Consider the following 17,699-nt stretch of genomic DNA (forward strand, 5'->3'; position numbering starts at 1 on the left):
TCCCTTTTAACAGAAAGAAACCTCTGGCAGAACCAGGCTCAGGGAGGGGCGGCCATCTGCTGCGACCGGTTGGGGTGAGAGAAGGAAGACAGGATAAAAGACATGAGAGACAGAGATTAATAACAAGTATGATTCAATGCAGAGAGGTCTGTTAACACATACTGAGTGAGAAAGATGACTGGAAAGGAAAAACTCAATGCATCATGCGAATCCCCTACAGCCTACGTCTATTACAGCATAACTAATATGATGGGAGTGCAGATCTCCCAGGATGTTGTCGGTATCTCGCCCCAGCCGGGTGGCTCCCTTTATTGAATAGAATCTGTTCTTCTCAAGGCCTGATTATTTAAGACCTTGTATGTGAGGAGCAGGATTTTGAATTCAATTCTGGATTTAACAGGAAGCCAATGAAGGGAAGCCAAAACAGGAGAAATATGTTCTCTCTTCCTAGTCCCTGTCAGTACTCTTGCTGCAGCATTTTGGATTAGCTGAAGACTTTTCAGGGAGTTTTTAGGACATCCTGATAATAATGAATTACAGTAGTCCAGCCTGGAAGTAATGAAGGCATGAACTAGTTTTTCATCATCACTCTGAGACAGGATATTTCTAATTTTAGAGATGTTGCGCAAATGGAAGAAAGCAGTCTTACATATTTGTTTAATATGTGCGTTAAAGGACATGTCCTGGTCAAAAATGACTCCAAGGTTCCTCACAGTGTTACTGGAGGCCAAGGTAATGCAATCCAGAGTAAGAATCTGGTTAGATACCATATTTCTAAGAGTTTCAGGGCCAAGTACAATAACCTCAGTTTTATCTGAATTAAGAAGCAGAAAGTTAGTGGCCATCCAGGTCTTTATGTCTTTAAGACATTCCTGCAGTTTAACTAATTGGTGTGTGTTACCTGGCTTCATGGATAGATAGAGCTGCGTGTCATCTGCATAGCAGTGAAAATTTATGCTATGTCTTCTAATGATGCTGGTTAGGGGAAGCATGTATAATGTAAATAGAATTGGTCCTAGCACTGAACCCTGTGGAACACCATAAGAAGAGGACTCTCCATTTATATGAACAAATTGGAGTCTATTAGATAGATGGACTGATTCTTATATAGCACTTTTCTACTCTCCCGGAGTACTCAAATCACTTTATACAACATGCCTCATTCACACCCACTCATACAAGCACTTCTAAACACAAGTGCAATTCATTCTACATTCACACACACGATGAACACATCAGATGGCAATTTGGGGTTAGTGTCTTGCCCAAGGATACTTGACATGTAGACTGGGGAAGCCAAGGATCGAACCACCGACCTTCCAATCTGTAGTTGATCTGCTCTACCACCTGAGCCACAGCCACCCCTGCAGTGCAGTACAGTATCAAAGCTACAATGATTAACACACGGCTGGCTTCCAAAGACGTGATAGTACGAACCAGCCACAACATGGATCCAGCAGACTTACCCGGGGAGAGCAATCTGATGCGAGTCCAATGCCTGGTCGAGTGGATAACCCACACTTCTAATACGAGGGCAAAGATTGTGGGGATAAATGCTATTGAAGCGATCCTCGAAGGAACATCCTATCTCCGCCAGGTCAGAGGATGTTTGGATTTATTGGCCAGTTTGCATAAAGCCAGCAGCGCATTCTTGGGAAATAATGGACTTTGCCCAGCAGAGTCAGACAATGGCCGTCACAGAGCAGCTGGCGGGAGGAGAAACCAAGTTAGATATGAGTCACGCATGTCAACAGGTTGTACTTGATGACGAATCTAGAAAGTATGTCACAGTGAACACACACAGGGGATTGTTTACATACACCAGGTTGCCTTTTGGTGTGAGTTCAAGTCCTGCCATTTTTCAGCGGACCATGGAGAGTGTGTTGCAAGGTCTGACCAATGTTGCAGTGTATCTGGATGACATCATTATGACGGGAAAGATTGACAAAGAACATCTTCAGACACTGGATGGAGTGCTGCAGCGCTTGGAGGAGGCAGGCCTGCACTTAAAAGGAGCAAATGTCAATTCATGGAGAAGGATGTGACATTTTTAGGACATGGGGTGGATAAGACTGGTTTACATCCAGTGCCAGCAAAAGTGAAAGCAGTACAGGAGGCGCCACCCCCAAAATCAGTGACAGAGCTCAGAGCTTATTTGGGGTTGTTGAACTTCTGTAATAAGTTCTTGCCAAACTTGTTCACACTGTTGGCCCTACTGCACAAGCTTCTGAGGAAGGGGGAACCGTGGTGTTGGGGACCAGCACAGGAGAAGTCAAAGGAACTGTTTGAGTCAAGCAGTGTATTGCTACACTTTGATGAGCAGAAAGATTAAATTCTTTCTTGCGATGCATCCCCCTACGGAGTGGGAGCAGTACTAGCTCACCGCCTGCCAGATGGTCAGGAAAAACCTATTGGGTTTGGATCACGTACCCTGAATGCAGCAGAAAAGTACTACTCACAGCTGGATAAAGAAGGATTGGCTGTAATAGTTGGTGTACAGTATGTTCATAAGTACTTGTACGGCAGGAAGTTTATGATTATCATGGATCATAAGGCATTGATAAGTTTGTTCCATGAGATGAAGGCCGTTACTCAGATGGCGTCACAGAGGATCATGTGATGGGCTGTGTTATTAAGAGCATATGAGTATGTCATTAAAGACAGAGAGGGCAAGAACAACAGTAATGCTGATGGTCTGAGTCGTCTTCCTCTTCCAGAAAACCCCCCTAAAGAGGTGGCAGCAGAGGAACAGGTGTTGACGGCTGATCAGGACCAGGATGGTGTGATGACATCTGAGCAGCTGCAAAGATGGACAACCAAAGATCCCATACTCTCCAGAGTGCATGAGTATATTTGAGAGGATGGCCCACATGGCACACAGCATCCTAATTTTCACCCCTACAGACAGAGACAACAGGAGCTGACTGTGCAGGATGGGTGTGTGCTGTGGCGGGCTAGGATGGTGATACCAGAATGAGGTTGACGCCCCCTTTTGGAAAAGCTACATCAGTCACACCCAGGAATGAGCCGCATGAAGGGTCTGGCCAGAAGCTACATGTGGTGGCCGCATATGTAAACTGACATTGAGGAAAGGTGAAGTCCTGCAGTACATGTCAAGAACATAGACACAGGCCTCAAGAGGCACCGCTACACCCCTGGGAGTAGCCGGAGAAGCCATGGAGAAGAATACATATCGATTATGCTGGCCCATTTTTGGGTAAAATGTTCTTAGTAATAGTGGATGCCCACTCCAAATGGTTAGATGTGTATCAAGTTCCATCCGCTACATCAGCTGCAACCACAGACTGCCTGAGAAACGGTTTCAGAACGCAGGGCCTTCCTGAGATGGTGGTCTCAGACAATGCCCAGTGTTTTGTAAGTGCACAAACTATAGAGTTAATGGCAAAGAATGGAATCTCTCACGTCACCTCCGCTCCATATCACCCGGCATCCAATGGGTTAGCAGAAAGAGCAGTGAAAACTTTCAAAGAACTCATGAAAAAGACTACTGGAGACACACTGGCAACCAAGTTAAACAGGGCTCTGTTTAGTTACTGAATCACACCACAGTCCACAACGGGGAAATCTCTCGCTGAGTTGATGATGGGCAGGAAGTTGAGGTGTACTCTTGATCTCATACACCATGACTTGAAACAGAAAGTGACAGCAAAACAAGATAGCCAAAGACTGTATCATGATAGACATGCCAAAGAGCGCTGTCACGGCTCAGGCAGCAGCCGTGTGATGTGTGGAAAAGGAGGACTCGAATGCAGCACTTACTGAGATGCGAGGGTGGTTTATTATGAATGGCAGAACACAAAGAGGGGATGGCAAAACTGAACTTATGATAAACTAAACTGGGAGAAACTAAACCATAGAACAGCAAACCTGAACACGAAGGGAGGACAGCAGGGAGAGCATGCAGTGGATTCACGGAGATCACAGAGTAATGCAGAGAAACACAGGGATTGAACACAGACGACTTGACGAGGAACACAGGCAGACACACACTATAAATACACAGAGGGACACTGGGAAATCACACACAGGTGGGAGACACAGCTGGACCTGATTAACACTAGAATTACTGAGCCTTTTTTCCCTGGTGCAAGTCCCTACTACTAGATTTACTAGCCTGCGCAAATTTGCGTAAATTCCCCCCGACCTTAACACCTCTTGGCACCCCGCTGAGATTTTCACAGGTCTTCAGCTCCATTGTTCTCCTGCTTTTGTTGTGCAAACACACCCTCCCCCAACCCCTAACCATGAGAGATTCAGGTCTTTCCTTCCCTGCAAGGCTACTTTCCTTCCTTACCTGCAGCGTACTATACACTATGGTAGTTTCTATGTGCAATATTTCTCATATGCAATATTAGTTCTTGTCAATCCTTGTCAGTACATTGGATGCCTGGCCATAAACATATATGCACAGAGTTGTACATATATTTATATATTTATATAGCCACACCTTATATAATATGCATAAAGTCCATACACACAGACACATCTATATCATATATATCTACATCTACATATATATATATATATATATATATATATATATATATATATATTGGAAATATATATATATACACACACACACACACACACACACACACACACACACACACACACAGATAAATGTGTGTGTATACATACACCAATATTTTTGAATACTCGTGTCCATATATATGTTTCCAGATTGTTTGTATAGTGCACTTTCTATACCGTGCTCTGTCCACTTTTTTGCAATGACAATGCAGATTTTCCACTTGTGGGACAAATAAATGCAGATTTGCTGTGTGTGTGTGTGTGTTTGTGTGTTTGTGTGTGTGTGTGTGTGTGTGTGTGTGTGTGTGTGTGTGTGTGTGTGTGTGTTTGTGCAACATTGGCATTTGTTTACTCAGATCCAAGGCTGGCCAAACCTCTGTGTTACAACCTACATACAAAAGACACACATTCACAATATATGGATACACAAGTATGTTTTATTTTAAAGTGTTTCAAACTTTACAGCGTTTGCAGACCCAGTGTCCATTATCCCTGCATTTGGCACAGGTGAATTTCTGACATGTTGCACAGGTAAACCTGCTGCGATTCCTGTTGCAGCTCTCTTGCACCTGGCACTGCGTTGTCTGCATGAATCGGCAACGAAGTTGCTGAGCTAGAAGACTCAGAAACAATCTTCTTTTGCCTGTCCACCCTGTACATGCCTTGTACAAAATGTAGGCATTCACTGCCGCCAGGTCCAGCATATTGTAGAAAACCACTACTGGCCACCTGCGTGTTGCTGATCTTATGGAATACATCCGTGCCATTTGGTCCAACACGTCTACACCACACTGTAAAAGCAGAGAGAGTCATGAGTATATGGTTTTTTCTATAGGCCTGTATAGCACACATCAGAAAACATTGTAGCACTGGTGTAAAATTGTACACACATTCACATACCTTCATATGGTTATAGTCTGTTATCGTGTTGGGTTTCCTCTTTCTGCCGTCACCGATCGTCACGTCTTGGTGCATGGAACTTAGAACACACACAGTCTTGTTTTTTTAGGTGCATAAATTGTCATGGAGGCACTGCCACTTCTAAGCACTGAAGTGGAGAATACATCTCACTTTGCAGTATCTTTTGCAAGTTGAGGAAGTTCACGCCGGACTTTATTCACCGTGCCAAGTAACGTTGTTTTGCGCTGCAGCAGTCTGTGCGACAGTGACAGTGAAGTAAAGAAATTGTCCGTTGTGACATTTCTCCCATCATCCAAAAACAGCTTCATCAGTTTCATGACCACGTTCTCTGCCAGCCTCTCTCCCTTCTGATGACTGGGGTCCTTTCCCAAGTAAGGAGATGCACTGCAGACATATTTGGTGTCCAAATCCGTGGCCATCCAGAACTTGATCCCAAGTTAGTCTGGCTTGGTTGCAATATACTGTGTGAATGGACAACGAACCTTGGTAGGGAACAGCTGTTCCCTACCAAGCATTTCTTGCAGCTGGCAACATCGGTCGTGCATTCAGTATAGCTGTGACTTCCGCAAGAAATGTGGTCAAAATCTCATGAGTAAGTTGAAGCATTTCTACCAGGCATTTCTGAAAGTTGTAACACAGAGGTTTGGCCTGCCTTGGATCTCAGCAACTCTGAGGGAGCAAATGCAAATGTGCCAGGCCTCAAGGATAATGGGTGGTTTGCACAACAAAAGCTGGAGGAGAAACGAGCTGACGACCTGTGAAAATCTCAGCAGGGGTGCTTAACACCTCGGGACTTGCACCAGAAAATAAAAAAGCCAGTAATTCTAGGGGGTGTTGGGTTTAGGGAAGTTACGCAAATTTGCGCAGGATAGTAAATCTAGTGTTAACCTGACGAGACAGGGGAACACTAACACCAGGGACCAACAGAGGGAGCACCAACCCAGAAACCCAGTATCCAAAACCCCAAAACACAAACCATCCCAAAACAGTCCACAAATAATAATGATAATAACAATAAATACACCAAACGCAAAATCACTGAGTCCATGGACTCAGGACCATGACAAGCGCACATTTGTCATTGGAGTCACAGTATATACCAGAAACTATGGCGGAGGACCCAAATGGATACCCGGACTTATATAGGAAATGACGTGCCCTGTTTCCTACTTGCTGGGTAATGGGACAGCGGTGAGGCGTCACGTAGATCAGCTGTTTGCCCGCCTGGAGCTGTACCTGTCAGCAGGAATGCCGGAAGGCCACCCGAACAAGCCCCCAAAAGCTGCACCAATCCTCAGCGCTGAGGCTGAGAACATGATGAGAGAAACATGGAGGTGCAAGTTACACCAGTGGTGAAGCCACACATGAAGAATAGTGACTCACAGGAGTCGCCAGCCACTGGGTTACGGCGATCGCACAGAACTAAGAGACCTCCTGAGCATCAGAGAGACTTTGTGCCATGATTGACAATAATAAGGAGATTACGGTGAACTCTTATAGTTGAACCTATGACTGTTGGACTAAAGGTTAATTATTACAGAGTGAAATTTCAGTAAAGGCTGGGGAAGAGGTTGAGTTGAAATAAAGGTGAAGTTTTTTTTTGGTTCAGGGGTATTTTATGTTGTGATTAAAACTACAGAGTAGTTTTAGTTTAAGTGGGGAGGAATGTTATGTTGTAGCAGGGATTTGTCCACCAGGGGGCAACAGTTGTTTGACAGTGGTGTCAGTGTGTGTGGCGCATGCCCAGTTCAGGATAATAAAGAAGTGACTGTGAGGTCAACATGGTCTAGGTCAGGGGTCGGCAACCCTGGGCACGCGTGCCACAGCTGGCACGCGAAGGGTTAACTGATGGCACGCTCGGTGGGCCGATGATTTCTTTTTTTTTTTGTAGCGGTATAAACAATGAAAGGTGGTGGATTGGCCAGATGCTGGCCGGTGTGTAAAAATAACTCAGTTGTTTGGTGGTGGCTATGGCGGTGCTTCCACTGATTCAGTAACATTAGCAAGTGGTGGAGGCCAGCAGGTGGATGAGGGAAAGGGGAGGCAGGAGGAGTAGAGACCCGAGGCAGCACCGGTCCGAGTGTCAGGTGAACTGAACTTCAGGTAAGAAGTTATGACCTGCAGTCTATCTGGGTCAGATATAAACCAAGTTTAGGTGGAGTTTATTTTCGTTGTGCTGACTTTTTACAGTCAGTTACAAGAACTCGTACTGCGTACTAGCTAGCATGACGGAGTTTTCATCAGCATTGTTGTAGCGAACTTTATTTTATTCATAAGGTTAGTTAGTAGAGTTGCCTACCGTCCCGTAAAAAGACGGAATCGTCTCGTATTCAGAGAAAATATTACGCGTTTCGTATTGAGCTTAAAAGGAACGCAGTTTGTCCCGGACTTCAGCTACAATGAAAAAGACACAAAGCTGGAGTTAATCTGTCGTTACGCTGCACAGCTGCCTCTTCTTTTTTCATTCTCTCCCCCTCCTGTTGCTACTTCAATCATGAAACTGATCAATGATCAGCTGATCGGCTTGTCTGGCGCAAGTCCCGTCTCTCTTGTTTGAGGGGGGACGTTGTTAGCTTTCCACATTCCGACACTTCAAAAGCTTCAGGAGCTTTCCGCTCAGCACAGCATCAGCACCACGGAGATACACGGATACATCCGTAGACTCGAGACAGAATTCACAATGCGTTTTTGGGACTTTCAGGTGTATGGACCAATGTTTTATTTTCTGATCAAACCAGAAATCTTTAATGAGCAGCTGGATTTGTCTCACATTAAATGGCTGAGTTAATGCCAGTTAATGCAGCTGGAATCCACAGCTGTGCGTGTTCATGGAGCTTGCATTTTCACCTGCTGGACATCACTACCTGACAAGTTTAACTGTCTTCAGAACATTGCAGAGGCCTTATTGACAGTATTTGGGTCTACATATCTGTGTGAGCAGATTTTCTCTCACATGAAGAGTGTCCTCGCTTAGCCGCTCGGAGACCTGTGTCTCTGAGTGGGAGACCAGAGATCACATTAACGTGTGTGTCTCTGTATTAACAAACATGCCATATTGGCCCAGTTTATTTTACTTATCATTGTTGTGAGGAGACCATAAATGGCATTTGTATTTTCTGTTGTACAGTTCATTTGCTGTCATGGAGTTCTTGTTATTGATAAAAATTTTCTTTTTTTGTTTCGAAATAGCTGGTAACTATTTGCTGATAGCTGCCAACATCTGTGAACAAATATAATTCTATAAAGTTCTTCTATATAGTGTGTAACTGTTAATAATATTAAATTTATTGCTAATGCAATCATATGGCACACTGACCTCTGAGGAAATTTTAAATGGCACTCGCCATCAGAAAGGTTGCCTACCCCTGGTCTAGGTGGTTCCTTAGTGCAATCTATCATCATCAATCGTCCACCTGGGCCTTACACATAGTTTCTGTCTGATTTCTCAGACTTTTTATCTGATTTAGTGCTCAGCTCAGATAAAATAATTATTGTGGGTGATTTTAACATTCATGTAGATGCTAAGAATGACAGCCTCAGCTTGGCATTTAATCTGTTATTAGACTCAATTGGCTTCTCTCAAAATGTAAAAGAACCCACCCACCACTTTAATCACACTCTAGATCTTGTTTTAACATATGGCATAGAAACTGAACATTTAACAGTGTTTCCTGAAAACCCTCTGCTGTCTGATCATTTCCTGATATAGTAATGTGTCGGTCACGAACGAAACAGCTCTTAGAGCTGGATCTTTGACGTGAACGATGCGAGCCGGCTCCTTATTGGGAGCCGTGTTTTTTTCTTTTTTTCTTCTCTCACCCTCTCTCTCGCACTTTTTTTCCGCTTCACTCTGCACGCGAGCCTTGTGCTTTGCGCTGGGAAGAGGGGGGAGGGGCGGTAGTTACACTCGCAGTAGCACAGGAACAGAGCGGGAGGGAGAGAGAGAGAAAGAGAGCCAGGGACAACAACGTCACATTAGAAAGGTATAGTAATCATCCACAACTATTTTCAGTTGCAGATAATAAAGGATTCAGAAAGTTTATTCATGCAGGCCTATATTACAGAGAATATGCATCTTCTTTTTGTTTTCATATTTTAATTTATATTTAATAGTGTTGTGGTTTGCAGTGTTTTGTGTTGTTTCACTTTAAATTTGTTTAAAGGGAAAAAGCTGAAAATTTAAATAGTTAAAAGTTGAAATGTAAATAGTTGGTTTTTGTATTATGATTTATTTCATTTTATGTGGAGTGAATAAATAAAAGTGTATTTACGGTGGCCCCTAGAGGCAAAGCACATACAAACTCCACAACGCGTACGAACTCCAAAACACGTAAAAACTCCATAGCACGTACAAACTCCAAAACACGTAAAAACTCCAAAACACATAAAATCTCCATAGCACGTACAAACTCCAAAACACGTAAAAACTCCAAAGCACGTACAAACCCCGAAGCACGTACAAACTCCAAAACAGGTACAAAAGACAACAGAAGTGCTAGGCACAGTGTTGAGCTTTTGTTACCTAGTGGCTACACAAGCCAGGAAGTACCAACGACCAGATTTGGTGTGTGGTAGTAAGAGGTAAATGAACATTTTTTTTAATTATTTGAATATATATGAGTGCTTGTGTATAAATACAAAAACAATACACATATGCTTTCAATTGTGTTATTTAAGTGATCTAGGTAGCTCTGTTTTGGAAGTTCAGTTAACGCTAGAAATGTGTTTTGGAGTTTGTATGTGCTTTGGAGTTTGTACGTGCTTTGTCTCTAGGGGCCACTGTATATATTTATATATAAACATATATAAATAAAACCACTTTTTTTACATTAATAATTCCTTTTGTACATAATTTTATATTATTGTTAATAATAAATTAATTAAAGCAACAAAACAACCTGAAGAGCCGGTTGGGAGCCGAAAGAGCCGGCTCTTTTTAGTGAGCCGAGCCGAAAGAGCCGGTTCTCCAAAAAGAGTCGGAAATCCCATCACTATCCTGATAACATTTACATTTACAATAATTGATTACACAGCAGTGGAGAGTAGACTTTATCACAGTAGATGTCTTTCTGAAAGTGCTGTAACTAAGTTTAAGAATATAATCCACCCACTGTTATCATCTTCAATGCCCTGTACCAACATAGAGCAGAGCAGCTACCTGAACGCTACTCCAACAGAGGTCGATTATCTTGTTAATAATTTTACCTCCTCACTACGTACGACTCTGGATACTGTAGCTCCTGTGAAAACTAAGGTCTCAAATCAGAAGTACCTGTCTCCGTGGTATAATTCTCAAACACGTAGCTTAAAGCAGATAACTCATAAGCTGGAGAGGAAATGGCGTTTCACAGATTTAGAAAATCATCAGTTAGCCTGGAGAAATAGTTTTTTTGCTTTATAAGAAAGCCCTCCACAAAGCCAGAACATCTTACTGTTCATCACTGATTGGAGAAAATAAGAACAACCCCAGGTTTCTCTTCAGCACTGTAGCCAGGCTGACAAAAAGTCAGAGCACTGTTGAGCCAACCATCCCTTTAACGTTAACTAGTAATGACTTCATGAACTTCTTCACAAATAAAATTTTAATCATTAGAGAAAACATTACCAATAATCATCCCACAGATGTAATATTATCTACAGCTACTTTTAGTACCATTGATAAGATAAGATAAGATAAGATAAGATAAGATAAGATAAAATTTTATTAAACCCTCGGGTGGGTTCCTCTGGGAAATTCGGTTTCCAAAAGTACAGCACCGACAGAAGTTACAGAACGTGAGCAGAATATTATATATATACACACACATATATAAATACATAGACATATATAAATAAAATATACGAAAGGGATAAATAGAATAAATAGAAATAAGAATACAAGGGAATTGCACATTTCAAGTATTGAAGTCTATTGCACCTTTGACTATTAACAAAAAGTATTGCACAGTGAAGAGGCACTACAGCTTAGTTGTTCCCCCTCCTTTGTCCTCCTGTTTCCCCTCCCTCTCCCCTCCAGAGAGGAGTTAAACAGTCTGATGGCGTGTGGGACAAAGGAGTTTTTAAGTCTGTTGGTTCTTGTCTTTGGGAGAAGCAACCTGTCACTGAACAGACTCCTCTGGTTGTTTATTGCCGTGTGCAGAGGATGCCCAGCATTGTCCATAATGTCCAGCAATTTTTTTAGTGTCCTTTTCTCTGCCACTGTCACCAGAGTGTCCAGCTTCATGCCGACCACAAGGCCAGCCATCCTGATCAGTTTTTCCAGCCTGGATGAGTCATTCTTTGCTGTGCTGCTCCCCCAGCACACCACAGCATACAAAAGTACTCCAGCAACCACTTACTGGTAATACATCCTCAGGAGCTTCCTGAAGATGTTAAAAGACCTCAGCCTCCTGAGGAAGTACAGTTGGCTTTGGGCTTTTTTATACAGGTGCTCTGTGTTGCATGACCAGTCCAGTGATATTCATTTAGACTCTTTTTCTCCAATTGATCTTTCTGAGTTAACTTCAATAATTACTTCCTCCAAACCATCAACGTGTCTTTAGACCCCATTTCTACAAAACTGCTCAAAGAAGTCCTGCCATAAATTAATTCTTCAATCTTAAATCTGATCAACCTATCTCTAATAATCGGCTATGTACCACAGGCCTTCAAGGTGGCTGTAGTTAAACCTTTACTCAAAAAAACATCCCTAGACCCAGCTGTCTTAGCTAATTATAGACCAATCTCCAACCTTCCTTTCATATCAAAAATCCTTGAAAGAGTAGTTAAAGAGTTTCAGTCAGGTTTCAGAGCTCATCACAGCACAGAAACAGCTTTAGTGAAGGTTACAAATGATCTTCTTATGGCCTCTGACAGTGGACTCATCTCTGTGCTTGTCCTGCTAGACCTCAGTGCAGCATTCGATACTGTTGACCATAATATTCTATTAGCGCGATTAGAGCACGCTGTAGGTATTACAGGTACTGCGCTGCAGTGGTTTGTATCATATCTATCTAATAGACTCCAATTTGTTCATGTAAATTTAGAGTCCTCTTCGCACACTAAGGTCAATTATGGTGTTCCACAGGGTTCAGTGCTAGGACCAATTCTGTTTACATTATAGGTGCTTCCCTTAGGCAGTATCACCAGAAGACATAGCATACATTTTCACTACTATGCAGATGACACCCAACCTTATCTGTCCATGAAGCCAGATAACACACACCAATTAGTTAAACTGCAGGAATGTCTTAAAGACATAAAGAGCTGGATGGCCTCTAACCCACTGCTTCACTGTGTTAATGGGTTAAATGCAGAGAGGAATTTCATCATAGGGATCAATAAAGTATAAAGTATACATTACTTTCTTCTCCTTAATTCAAATGAAAATGAGGTTATTGTACTCAGCCCTGAAAATCTTAGAAACATGGTATCTAAACAGATTCTTACTCTGGATGGCATTACTTTAACCTCCAGTAACACTGTGAGGAACCTTGGAGTCATTTTTGACCAAAATATGACCTTCAATGCACATATTAAACAAATATGTAAGACTGCTTTCCTCTATTTGCGCAGCATCTCTAAAATTAGAAATCTCCTGTCTCAGAGTAATGCTGAAAAACTAGTTCATGCATTTATTACTTGCAGGCTGGACTACTGTAATTCATTATTATCAGGAAGTCCTAAAAACTCCCTGAAAAGCCTTCAAGTAATCCAAAATGCTGCAGCAAGAGTACTGACAGGGACTAGTAAGAGAGAGCATATTTCTCCTGTATTGGCTTCCCTTCATTGGCTCTCACACTTCAGGCTTACTTGTTTTTCCTAGAGTATTTAAATAGAATGGGAGGCAGAGCCTTCAGTTTTCAGCCCCCTCCTCTATGGAGCCAGCTTCCAGTTTGGATTCAGCAGACAGACACTATCTCTACTTTTAAGATTAGGCTTCAAGTTTTCCTTTTTGGTAAAGCATAAAGTTAACACTTTTTAAATTTTCTCTAATTACAGGTTGAAAGCGTGTGAACTTTCTATGACTCACTGTAAAGTCCTGGCCTCAGTTCTGAGGTCTAACCCCTGCTATCTGACAGAGCTGGACTTGAGTGAAAATGACCTATGGGATTCAGCTGTGGAGTGTCTCTCTGATGGACTGAAGAGTCCACACTGTCACCTGGAGACTCTGAGGTCAGTCCACTGTTTACTGTATGTGTTATGGTTCTGGCTTTTTTTTTTTTTTTTGCTTTTTTTAAACTTTCTTTTTTTTTTAATGAATGTTCAAGGTGCATCTGAATGCAAATCTAAAAAAGTTTCAGTGCTTTCAGAAATGTTTTTCTTGATATATGGTCAATAGTCTACCCAAGGATCTTCCTGAAAGTTCATCTTGACACAGTGTTTTCAACTTCTGGGCTTGGGTCATTGCAAACGACTTTTGGCTCCAGCGTCACGCGATGAAGGCTGTCCAAATTCGTAGACTCCTCCAAATGCAGCTGACAAATGCATCCTCTTTTTTCCCAAATTTGAAGGATAGGTTGGGTGTATCTTTTGTGGCCCAACCTATCCCAGAATTCATAGTGCAACCCAGCCAATTCCAGTTTCCAACAATGGTGACAGCTGCTTAGTTTTAATATTACAATTTTAATATTACAATTTCAAAATTAACTTTTAAGATATTTTCAGGTGAGAATATAACTGTTTTGGTCCTGTCCATTTATAAACACTTTTTGGATTTCGATTCACACTGAGTTACAGACTATTCTTAGTATGCAACTTCCCTTTAATTGGGATGAAGTCTTGTTTCGATATTTATACTCAGTAAATGTGAATAAAGTGACCAAGCTGTTATATGGCATTTTGAGTCTGGCTGCCCGAAAGGCTATCACATCAAATGGCTAAGTGTAAAAATTCCATCACTAAATGACTGGCACAAGACTGTCGATGGGTTGTTTAAAATGGAAAAAAATGACCTTCTCTAACAGATTTCAATATGACACATTTGTTGAGATTTGGGATAAATGGAAACATTACATCTATTTATATATATATATATATATATATATATATATATATATATATATATATATATATATATATATGTTAACTAGATGGTACCGCCATTTGTTTACTTATGTTTACTTTTGTTGTTACAGGTTGTGTTTTGTTTTAAATTTTTTATAAAAAAAAATTATATTTTAGTTTTTAGTAAATTCTAAATAATGAAAAGAGAGAATATAGCTGTGTAAACCTCAAATCTTTGCTTTATTTAAAAGACATCACATTTCCAAAAGTGGTCAGAAGTTTTCGGAGACGTCTGTTACCCACAAGCTTTATAGGTAGCCGGCTCACTAAAACCAGCGAGAACAGCAAACACCCGACACATCGTTTTCAACCCCCTCGTGGTCTTTCGCTACTCAGGTTAAACATGATATATAAGTCACTTAGAAAACTTAAATATGTTATGGTTAAGCTTTTTCAAGTGTTTTATTCATTCGTGAGTAAATCGGCTTGGCTGGGATAAAAGTTATAGTTTTCACTAGAGATGGGCCGATCCAATATTATGTATCGGTATCGGTCCGATACTGACCCAAATTACTGGATCGGATATCGGGGAGAAATAAAAAATATAGTCGGATCAATTAAATATCACAAAAGCACCTCACGAAACACAAGGTTTTTTTTTTTTGTTACACGTGCATTTAATTGAAGTCCATTACGTCAATTAAGCATTATGAGGCAGAGGGTGGGGGGTGGTTCTCTATTTTTTTTTTTTTTTTGCTGGGAGCTGGCAACCCTATTAGTTAGGTTCCTTAATATTTCGACTAAGTACTCTTTAAAATACAAGAATAGGGAGGATGGTGTAGGTTTAAGTTTATTAGATTGATCAGTTTTGCTGAACTATGAAATATTTTGGGTGCAGTGTATTTTTTGCATACAGGTATAACAGAATAGATATTTTAAAAAAAGCATTTTATTGATTATAAAATATGCTATATTGGATTTATATCACTATCGGCAGATATCCAAATTTGTGATATCGGTATCGGTATCAGACATAAAATGTGATATCGTGCCATCTCTAGTTTTTCACATAGCTGAATAAACGTCAAACATAAAACTGATTAAACAAAAGTGTGAGATGGTCGAGAATTTACGCCAGTGTCCTGTTATATTTTAGATAGCAAGGAGCAGATGGCTGAGTTTATTAAACTCCACCGAGACAGTTGGTGACGCAAACCCGAAGGCTAGATTCTAGTTCAATATTACAGCCGCTCACTCCTGACCTACCCGGCCTTCACAGTCTAGGTGGGCTGGGTCCTCCGAAGGCCGGGTCCTCAGGAGGATGCAGCCTATGAATATGGACACAGCTACAGAAGTATAGAGATTCTTTTGGTTGGTTTGGTTACCAAACTGAATCCCATAGAGAGAAAGGTGCAAAACTGGAACATCAAACAGGGAACATCAAAACTGTGGACAAAACCGGGCCTTTTAATTAATGTGAAATGATGGGCAATAAGATGATTTTATGATTAAATTGCATTAAGAAAAAAAGAGAAATGCAATTAGGTGTTTAAAACACCCAGGTAGAGGAGAACCCATTCAGACTATTCTGCTTCACATCTATAGAATACTAGAGTCATTATAAACTTTTTTTGAGACATATACAGTACATGAGTAGTTTCGAAGACCACTGGGATAAACTGTTAAGGACTGGCCATGTGGCATTGGTCTGTAGGCAAAAGAAAACTTGTGCTGGTTGGTTAAGATTATTATTATGTTTGTACTACTATCTTCGGTTGGTTAGCCACCACCATTTTGTCTGTCTGTATCTGCAAGTCCCACAGGATCTTAGCTCGGTCATTCTCCACCACCCTAGGGGGTGTCTCCCATCTTGACTTCGGGACTTCCAGGCCATACTTGGCACAGATGTTTCTGTATACTATGCTGGCCACTTGGTTATGGCGTTCCACGTATGCCTTGCCTGCTAGCATCTTGCACCCTGCTGTTATGTGCTGGATTTTCTCAGGGGCATCTTTACAGAGCCTGCACCTGGGATCTTCCCTGGTGTGATAGACCCCAGCCTCTATGGATTTTTATTTATTTTTATTTAACCTTTATTTAACCAGGAATGTCCCATTGAGATTAAAAACCTCTTTTTCAAGGGAGTCCTGGCCAAGAGGCAGCACATTTCCAAACAAATACATACAAACAAACAAGATTAAAAATTACACAAAACAATTACACATTATTGATGCAGTCTGTAGGCCTTTGAGTTTAGTTTTAAAAACATTTATAGACAACAGTTCAGTCAGTTTCCAGTCTTTCTGTAACAGGTTCCACGAAAAAGGCGCAGAGTGGACAAAGGCTTTCTTACCCAACTCTGTGCGGACAAGGGGAACAGACAGCAGCAGCTGACCATTTGAACGCAAGGAGTAAGAACCACTATTTGTCCTTGTGACCAAAGTACAAATATAAGGAGGCAGCAATCCAAGCATAGCTTTGTAAATAAAAGTGTACCAATGCCCCCGTCTTCTAATGGCCAAAGAAGGCCAATTTACTCTTAAGTACAAGTCACAATGATGGGTCAGATATCTACAATTGGTGATAAACCTCAAGGAAGCATGATACACCATGTCCAACATTAGAAGGCATGAAGAAGAAGCGTTCATATACAGAATGTCACCATAATCTAACACAGATAAAAAGGTTGCAGTGACAAGACGTTTTTTTACTGCAAAGGAAAAACACTGTTTATTACGGGAAAAAAAACGAAGTTTCAGCCTCAGTTTCTTTACAAGTCTCTCTATATGTGGTTTAAAGGTAAAGGAGTCATCTATCCAGACACCAAGGTATTTATATTCATGAACTATCTCTATGACATTTCCTTCAAGGGTGGACACCACTGGAATAGGGGACCTTCTTTGACTTAGAAAACAACATTAGCTTAGTCTTATCAGCATTGAGAACTAATTTTAGCTGGATAAGTGAATGCTGGAAAGCAACAAAGGCTTTCTGTAAGGTTTCAATGGCCTGAGTAAGAGATGATCCATAACAGTAAATAACTGTATCGTCAGCATAAAAATGCAAATTTGTGTCTGAGACATTTTGACCCAAGTCATTGATATATAAAAGAAACAGAAGGGGACCCAAAACTGAGCCCTGTGGCACCCCCTTGTGGACAGCAACAAATTTAGAACAAAGTTTAATGCACTGGGTTCTATTATTCAGATAATTTGAGAACCACGCTATTGCATGATGTGACA

The 17,699-nt window shown here is 41.3% G+C and overlaps 1 protein-coding gene across 1 annotated transcript in view; it reads left to right on the top strand.

The window, feature by feature from the left end:
• LOC134622013 (NLR family CARD domain-containing protein 3-like) overlaps positions 1-17,699 on the top strand; it is a 48,203-nt gene that overhangs the window by 11,814 nt on the left and 18,690 nt on the right. Inside the window, exon 6 of the mRNA XM_065470146.1 lies at positions 13,453-13,626. Coding sequence (XP_065326218.1) covers positions 13,453-13,626 — 174 coding nt within the window. The remainder of the gene's footprint in view (positions 1-13,452; positions 13,627-17,699) is intronic.

This window comes from Pelmatolapia mariae, linkage group LG3_W (genome assembly GCF_036321145.2).
Source record: "Pelmatolapia mariae isolate MD_Pm_ZW linkage group LG3_W, Pm_UMD_F_2, whole genome shotgun sequence".
Taxonomy (NCBI): domain Eukaryota; kingdom Metazoa; phylum Chordata; class Actinopteri; order Cichliformes; family Cichlidae; genus Pelmatolapia; species Pelmatolapia mariae.